The following is an 8,207-nucleotide window of genomic DNA, read 5'->3' as shown; positions in this document are numbered from 1 at the left end:
TTTATGATAGGAGTTACAGAAGCAATTGTGTATTGGCAAGGCACGCTTTGTGGCACATTTTATACAATCCCATTTGGTTTTAGCATGGCATTTACCTGTGCCATAGCAAACTTTTTGAGAATTGTGTCTCCATTTTGTTTTACAAAAGCCTGGAACAGCAGATGTGGTAGTCAATGTATATTTGTTTAATTCAAACTGTTGCTTCAATTGATCTTCTCATTACTGAGTAAAAAGAATACGTTGCGTTATCTCACAGCAGGAACCACAATGCTGATGGGTTTTGTACTGTGCGCTTGGCTGCGATGCCCAGTTGTGTGGATTTTGACTGCGGTCTTCGTGCTGCGAGGACTCGCTTGTTTACGCGAGGAACGATTCTGTAGGCACCAGAAATTAACGTATGTGGCACTAGCAAAGCCCGTGCTGGTCTTTGCGCTCCACCACTGCAAAGCCAGGCCCCGTGCCAAATCTTACAACAACAAAAGCGTTCCCGGCTCCCGGGTTTCCCAAACCCAAACGCGAAGGAAGGGCTTTGCTCGCGGGTCAGCCCCAAACGGCCTGGGAACCTTTGCGAGCCGGCGTCACTTCCCGGCGGGCCCGCTCGACCGCTGGACGCGCGCAGCCGGCTCCTGCGCGGTGATTGGTCGGCGGCCCGGCAGGGGCGGCTGCTATTGGGCGGGCGGGCGCGGTCCGTTGGGTTCCGGCGCCCCCCGGCGGGGCAGGGGCGGAGGGTGAGCGGGGCGGTTTCCCGCGCCCTGCTCTGCCCGGCGCCCCGGGGCTCCCCCCTGCCCCGCCCGCCGGTTCGGTGCCGCTGGGCCCCGCTGCCCGCCGCGGTGGCTCAGTCCCGGCTCCGGCCGCCGCTGCCCTCGCCGAGGCCTGCCGGACAGCGCCCGGCCCGGTTTCGGGCGGTGGGTGACCGCCCCGGCCATGCCGCCCGCCAAGGCCGGCGGCAAGGAGGCGTTGGTGCTGCAGTGCGAGTGGGAGGTGTGCACCTACGTGGCCTCGAAGATGGAGGAGTTTTGCGAGCATGTGTCCCAGCACCTGCAGCGGCACGTTCCCGGGGAACACCGGGAAGAGATGGACCCTCTCGGTAAGGAGCTGGCAGCCTCGACCGCTGCGGCTCGTGAGCCCTCTCTCTTCTCTGAGATATGTCGTTGTGGGAGAGCCTTCCTCTCCCTGAGGAGAGCAGCGCTGCCTCTTGCAGGACTGGAATGTCATGAAAAACGCCCTGGTGTTTCTCTGTCTGCGAGATCCTGAGCTTTACTTGGAGAGTTTCCAACACACCATTATGGCTTGTATATCTCCTGTTTGTGTTGCAGAGGAATACACGTGTTTGTGGCAGGAATGCGGTTTCTGTTCCCCAGAGAGCTCAGCTGACCTCATTCGCCACGTCTATTTCCACTGCTACCACACCAAGCTGAAGCAGTGGGGTCTGCGGGCCCTGCAGAGCCAGTCAGATGTGAGCCATTGCCAGCTGGACTTCCAGAGCCGCAATATTATCCCTGAGATCCAGGAGAACTTTCTGTGTCTGTGGGAGTACTGTGAGGTGAGAACAGGGGACCCAGTTTTGTTTTCCTCTGTGTTACCTGTGATGGGGCGGCCAAGGGAAGGAGAGCTGCTTTTGTCCTGCAGCTCACCTGCATGCCTGCCTGTTGGCTGTGTTTGTACCTATGTGAAAGTGTCTGTTGTGCTCTGGCCGAGGCCAGCTCATGCTGATATTTTCACACTGTTCTGTCTGTCCCTGCTCCCCAACAGAGATCATTTGATAATCCCGAGTGGTTCTATCGGCATGTGGAGGATCACAGTTTCTGTTCGGAGTACAAGGCAGCAGGGAAGGAGAACCACGTGGTCCTCTGTGGCTGGAAAGGTTAGTGGGTGCGTGCAAGGTCTCTCTAGAGAGCTTTGCACAGGGCTGGATTGCAAATGTTCTGCAGGAGAACTCTGCACTCCTTGGCAGGGTTTCAGAGAGCCTCTTGCACTTCAAAAAATATGTGTGTGTGGTCCTAACAGTGAAATATTCCTGTAGAATTTCCTTCAGGGGATCCAGTTGAGTGCTTAATATTGAACTTTTCATTTATATTTAATTAATACCTAGAAGAAAAGGCTCCAGTTTAATTTTTTCAATAATTTTTCTCTTCTGCTTTTACAATTGCCTTACTGCTTGCAGTGAGGGGGCCATACCAGTTGTGCACTAGTGATCTCATCCTGCTGTGGCCCTGCTCTGTGGGCTTTTTGGATCAGGGAGTTGATCCTTGCTAGTCAAAACAGAAGCCTGCCATTCAGTCAGGCTGTGGGTCGCGGCCCATGTATGAAGGATCTTAATGGCGTTCTGTTGTTTCTGTTTAGACTGTGATTGCACCTTCAAGGGGCGCTGCAAACTGCGGGAGCACTTGCGCAGCCACACGCAGGAGAAGGTGGTGGCCTGCCCTACCTGCGGGGGGATGTTCGCCAACAACACCAAGTTCTTTGACCATATCCGCCGTCAGACTGCGTTGGACCGTAAGCTCCTGCGGGTGGGGGAGGAGCGGGTTGTGAGCAGTTCTCTGGCTGGGCCATTTGGTTTGCTAGAGCTGCCTGTTCTCTGCGAGCAAAGGCCAGAGGCGTGCTTGGAAACAGCCTGGCTTCTCTGATGACTGGGAACTCAGACGCTGATGAATCTCTGAGAAGCATCTTCTTGCAGAGGCAGGAGGGTTGGAGGCTGACAAGGCTGCACAGGGCTCGCACCGCTGCAGCCAGAGCTGTTCCTCCTGTAGGGACCCAGGACAGAAGTCAAAGGCAGCAGCTGGGCACTTGCAGCGGCACTGGGATTTGCTTGTTGAGTTCCCATGCGCTGTGCTGGCGGTGTGTGTCGTGTGACAGTTGCTCCTCAGTTCCTGCGCTGGCAGCACAAGGAGGCTGCGCGAAGGGGAGGCAGACTGGTCTTTTCAAGTGTGGTTTTTTTTTTGTTTTTTTTTTTTTGTTTCGCTTTGTAGTCAGTGTCATCTGTCTCTGCCTGGAGAGAAGGGTTCCCAGCTCCACTGTAACTGCCTCTTTTTCTCACTTGCTGCTCTTTGTGCTGTTCTCTCTGCTTTGATCTCTTTTCTCACCATCCCCTCCCCTTTCTCCCTGGCCCTGATGCTGCAGAGCAGAGGTTTCAGTGTTCTCACTGCTCCAAGAGGTTTGCCACAGAGAGGCTGCTCCGTGACCATATGAGGAACCACGGTGAGTAAAGGCCCCTTCTCCCAGCTGAGGCTCTGAAGAGCGTGTGCTCTCCCCTGCTTTGTGGTAATGTTTTCCACCCATTCTTTCTCACAGTGAACCATTACAAGTGCCCTCTGTGTGACATGACCTGCCCGCTGCCCTCCTCCCTGCGCAATCACATTCGTTTTCGGCACAGTGAGGACCGGCCATTCAAGTGTGACTACTGTGACTACAGGTGAGGACCAGGGCTTTCCATCTTCCCAGACTGGTGACGAAGAAGCACCCAGAGGCATGTATGTGTGTGCACTACACAGCGTTCAGCTTTCTTCCCTTATCATTTTCTTTTAGCTGCAAGAATCTCATTGACTTGAGGAAACATCTGGACACGCACAGCAAAGAGCCAGCCTATCGCTGCGAGTTTGAGGCTTGCAGCTTCACTGCACGTTCCCTCTGCTCCATCAAACTGCACTATCGGAAAGTCCATGAGGTGGGAAGGGAGCGGAGGGCTGTTCTGCTGCGTACTCTCTCCCAATGAGGCTGAGAACCCCTAAGTGCCACATGCTGTACAGAAGCATGAGGCAAAAAGCTGAAGTCATGTGAAGTGCCCCAGGCTGACCAGGGCTGTAGGAATGTGAGGTCAGGTTACCTTCCTCTCTTACTGCTGCAATGATACCTCATGTCAGTCTTCTCAGAGAACCTGATTCCTCTTTCCATGCACATGTGTGGGTACCAGGCCCTCTGATCAGGCTCATAGGGTATTCACATCCCTCTCTCTGCCCTTCAGGGTGACTCGGAGCCCCGGTACAAGTGCCATGTCTGTGACAAGTGCTTCACACGTGGAAACAACCTCACTGTCCACCTCAGGAAGAAACACCAGTTCAAATGGCCCTCGGGGCATCCTCGCTTCAGGTACTGCCCATCCTTAGCTCCTTGCTACCTCCTCTCTAGTGCAAGAGACAGCTGGAGCTGCATCCTGCATCTTGCTGGAGCAGAGATCTGGCAGTGCTTGGGCTCTGGCGTTTGCCTGTGATGTGCTCAAGACCCATTTCCCAGTGGCTGGGAGGCACTGGACAGCAAGCATTTGGTGGGATCTGGCACAGGGACAGAGCAGTGCTGGGTGGCAGCTCCAGCAGTGGGTCAGAGATTAGGGGCAAGGGCAGCAGTGGTGCCAGCACAGCTGCATCTGGTGGGACACTTCTGAGCTTGGCAGGGGCCAGGTCCAGGTGTCCCACTCTAGAGAGAGCTGCTGCAGATCCATCTGTTGACAGATGCCTCTGCTGCATCCTCTGCAGGAAACTCCAAAGGGTTTCTGGAGCGTAAAAGCTGGGAGGGGAAGAGGATGGACTTCAGATGCTCCCAGTGAAACAGAGTGGTGGAAGGAGATGGGCTTGGGAGATAACAGTGGCCTGGCAGAAAGCTCAGAAGCTGCCACATGGATGGGCTTTTAGGGGTAGGGGCTGAAGGGTTTTTATCCTCCTTGCCCCGTATCATCCATGGAGCACTGGGCATTGGAACCTAGAGTATAGTGCCCCTTCCTTGGCTGCTGCTTCAGGCTGCTACCTGTCTCTTGGGAAGGGGCTGCAGTGTGACTGGCTCCATCATCCCCATTTATCTCTGCTCAGGTACAAGGAACATGAAGACGGCTACATGAGGCTGCAGCTGGTGCGTTACGAGAGCGTGGAGCTGACAGAGCAGCTGCTGAAGGATAGAGAGAAGCGGGGGGAGGCACTGGATGGCTCAACTGAGTGTGTGGTGCTGTCTGAGGGTGAGGGCAACCTGCAGGGCATCATTCTGGAGGCCCCGGCAGAGGCTCCCCTGGTGGAGAACAGTATCGCTGAGCTGCAAGTGGCCCCGCTGCGCCCAGCCCCTTGCTCTGCTGACAGCCCTGAGCCAGCACGGCCGAGTGCCTTCCCAGGAGCAGCGCTGTCGTCAGGGCAAGAACCCAGCACCCCGGCCAACCCCATCATCCGTGTGGTGAACCGCACCAATGAACATGGGGAGAATGAGACTGTGTATTATGTCATGGCCAACACATCCTCGGAGGAGCAGGTGGCAGCGCCTGGCGGGCTGGCTATGGAGCTGGAGGAGAATGTCATGGACCGTCTGCAGAAGACAGCTGAGGAGCTGGGCATCCAGATCGTGTGAGGTGCTCACCTGCCTCTACATGAGGAAGACTTGGGCCTCCATGGGCTGTGCCGGTGGGGGAGGTTGGGAAGTGCTTGGGGGAGAGGGCTGAGCTTATCTTTACCTACCTGCCACTGGCTGACTTCCCCTCTGCTGCCCGAGCCTCACTGGCTGCCGGTTCTGGTCAGCATGGGGAGAGGGGAAGGACAGGTCTCTCTCAGTTGTGGGTCAAGTGATCTGAGCTGGAAAGAGCTGTCTGTCTCCTCCTTTTGGGGATTAGGGACTAGCAAGCCTTTCCCACCCTTCCAGGAGGTTTGGCCTTAGCCTGACAGAGGCTTTCCCCTCTTGGTCGCTCACTGGTGATGTGGTCCCTGCTGCTGTGCAGCTAAGCTGTCAGCCCTTGCTGGGTCTGGTCCTCAGCTAGGATCTCCCCAGGCAGGACGGTGTGCTGAGCAGACACTGCGGCTGAAGCCTCTTCCCTGGGGATATGTGTGGCCCTTGGCAGGCCTGTTCTCCCCCATCCGTACTTTGTTCTCCGAGGGATGGCATGCTCTACTTCTGCCTTCATCAGCCCTTCCCTGCACATCATCTTTCCTAGGGTGTTCAGCTGGTGCTGTTGGTGGTGTTTGCACCACTGATCCCATTACACTGCACTGATCTCTGGGAGGAGAGGGCTGGAGGTGCTGTCCCTTGCAGGCTACTGCCGCCCTGCAGCACTGGGGGAGTGGGAGCTTCTTACTGCTTTTGTCCTTTCCTGGGTTTCCTCCCCACATTGGGGTTTGGGCTCCTGCTTGGGCAAAGTGTACTTTGGCAAGACAAATAAAAGTCAGACTGCCAGGCCAGCCAGTGTCTGGTGTCTGTTTCAGCCCCATGCCTGCCAGCCGTGGCCTGTTGGGGTGAGAGGACGAGACCAAATTGCCTAGAGCCTGCAGTGTGGGAGGTGGGCACCGAAAAGCTGCCAGGATCTCTTGACATGTCTTATGTGCTGCTGCTTGGTGCAGCTGGCAACTGCCCTGGAGGGTGTGGTGTTGTTCCACGTCCCCAAAGGTGGCACTGGAAGGCCACGTTTAGCTCTGGCACTCTGTTCCCTGCTGTCCTGATGCAGTTTGATTTTTGCTGCCTCCTTCAGGGCGTGAATGTCAGCTGCCTGCAATGTCACTTTTCGAATATAGAGAGTAGCCTGGGCTTGTGAGCAGAGCCAGCTTGCCCTTTGTCGAGTGACTTGGATGAGGACAGTGTGAAGCTGGTGTCCCTGGAGTGGCACTCGGGCCCTCACCGCCCTGCCCCTGCGTGTGGAGGTGATGTGCCCGGATGGGGGCAGGGAGGCACCCTGCTGATCTCCTGGGCTGGATGCTGATTTTTTTCCCCTCACTTCCTTTCTCAAGCAGTTCAGCAAAAGCAATTGGAATTCCAGGTTAATGGAGGAAATCACTTTATGCTAAACCCTTGGCCATCTGCTCGCTTTCTAATTACGAACACTGTGGGTGTGATTTGTGGCTGTGCCCTTGGGGTGGGGTGATGAGAGCAGCTCCTTAGGCCTGCACCCTGGGTGAGGGGCAGGATGCTCTGCAGTTGCCACGCACAGGGGCTGGGTGAGGAGCAGGGATGAAGTGGGCAGAGCTGCCCATTGCAGGCTGTGTGGGAAGGTTTCCTGGGGCTGGATGCATGTGTGAAGGTCAATGCACACCCCTGCACCCCAATGCTGCTCTCTCTAGGGACGAGCACACAGAGTGCCTCCCGTGGGCCAGTGAAATGCAGCTAGGGCCATGCGCTGGGCACCCTGTGCTCGGGGTGAGGCAGGGTAGGAGGCAGCTGGCTGTCCCAGCAGTCCTGCGTGCCCTGCAGGAGGATGCTGCTAGCTCTGGGGAGAGCATCCCTGAGCTGCTGGCATGCGATGCCCTGCCCCTCTCTGGCCCTTGCTCCCTGGTACTTGGCAGAGCTGGGCCAAGGATACCTTCGAGAGAAGGGCCTCCTGCCAGGTTTGCATTCGCAGCACTTCCAGCTTGGCCCTCTTTCCAACACGCAGGCCTCGGGGGTCTGCTGCCAGAGCCACGGCTGTGCCTGCGTTATCTTGGACTACGGCACTCCTGCACTCCATGAGTGCTAGGTGTTGGGAGTGGAGGCGAGGCTGTGGTGGCTGGGAGTTGTCCCTTTAAACACTGGGTCTGAGGAGTGTAATCTGCCAGAGATTATCTGCTGGGGAGAGGATTGGCATTAAAGGGAATGTCTCCTCCCTTCCCCCATGTCCTACAGCATCCCCTGTCCTGTGTGTATGGAAACCAAGTTCACTTTTTCCTGGGCAAGCAGAGAGGGGGCCTTTGATTTGAGGGGCAAGGGGGGGAGGGCAGACTGTGCGCTATGGGACTGGGCCTCCTCTTCCTCGCTGTGCTGGCCACGCTGGTCTCCTGCGAGGACCCAGAAGGTAACAGGGTGTTTGGGGGAAGAGGGGCTTACAGGGTGCCCCAGAGCTGCTGGCACCTGGCTGGACCGGTCTTCCCCAGCAGGGAGCAAGACCTTTGTCACGTCTCCCTGTGCCGAGGCTTGGCACAGGGGAAGCGGGAGCTGGCTTGCAGAAGAGCTGGGGGCTGCAAGTGGGTGCACTCCTCACCAGAGCAGGGGTCGGGGAGTGGGCTGAGATGAGCCTTCGCTGGGCTTGTACCACCTCCCTGCGGGCCTCTGAGGGCTGGGGAGCTGGCGGGAAGGGTGGTCCTCAGCCCCCTGCCCCAGCCCAGCCCTGTTATGCCTTGCTCCCTGCGGCACCAGGAGACCTGGATACTTACTGGTCTGGCACAGCACCCATCTGCCTGGGGGGCTGCAAGGGAAAGCACAAGGAGCTGAAGAGGAGCCAGTGCGGGAACGGCAGCTGCTGCTGGCTGGGCTACAAGTCCTTCTGCCGAGGTATGGAG

At 57.0% G+C, this 8,207-nt stretch overlaps 1 protein-coding gene across 1 annotated transcript; it reads left to right on the top strand.

The window, feature by feature from the left end:
- The first annotated feature begins 786 nt into the window (after positions 1 to 786).
- Positions 787 to 8,199, top strand: HINFP (histone H4 transcription factor). Its single transcript, XM_009460662.2, has 10 exons — positions 787 to 1,087; positions 1,317 to 1,543; positions 1,753 to 1,864; positions 2,344 to 2,496; positions 3,121 to 3,198; positions 3,292 to 3,412; positions 3,526 to 3,664; positions 3,962 to 4,086; positions 4,800 to 5,323; positions 8,065 to 8,199. The coding sequence occupies exons 1-9, from the start codon at positions 925 to 927 to the stop codon at positions 5,320 to 5,322; spliced, it is 1,641 nt and encodes a 546-aa protein (XP_009458937.2). The 5' UTR covers positions 787 to 924; the 3' UTR covers position 5,323; positions 8,065 to 8,199.
- The last annotated feature ends 8 nt before the right edge of the window (positions 8,200 to 8,207 follow it).

Source organism: Nipponia nippon, unplaced genomic scaffold (assembly GCF_047370975.1).
Source record: "Nipponia nippon isolate SJK-2023a ecotype South Korea unplaced genomic scaffold, ASM4737097v1 scaffold_28, whole genome shotgun sequence".
Classification (NCBI taxonomy): domain Eukaryota; kingdom Metazoa; phylum Chordata; class Aves; order Pelecaniformes; family Threskiornithidae; genus Nipponia; species Nipponia nippon.
Note: the sequence above shows the minus strand (reverse complement) of the source record. Positions and strands in the feature narration are given on the sequence as shown.

Bases quoted from the DNA above. Each gene is read 5' to 3' on its own strand.
- HINFP (XM_009460662.2), top strand. From the start codon at position 925: ATGCCGCCCGCCAAGGCCGGCGGCAAGGAGGCGTTGGTGCTGCAGTGC. The intron at 2,497-3,120 runs GTAAGCTCCTGC...CTGATGCTGCAG, and splicing joins CCGTCAGACTGCGTTGGACC to AGCAGAGGTTTCAGTGTTCT. The intron at 3,665-3,961 runs GTGGGAAGGGAG...TCTGCCCTTCAG, and splicing joins ACTATCGGAAAGTCCATGAG to GGTGACTCGGAGCCCCGGTA.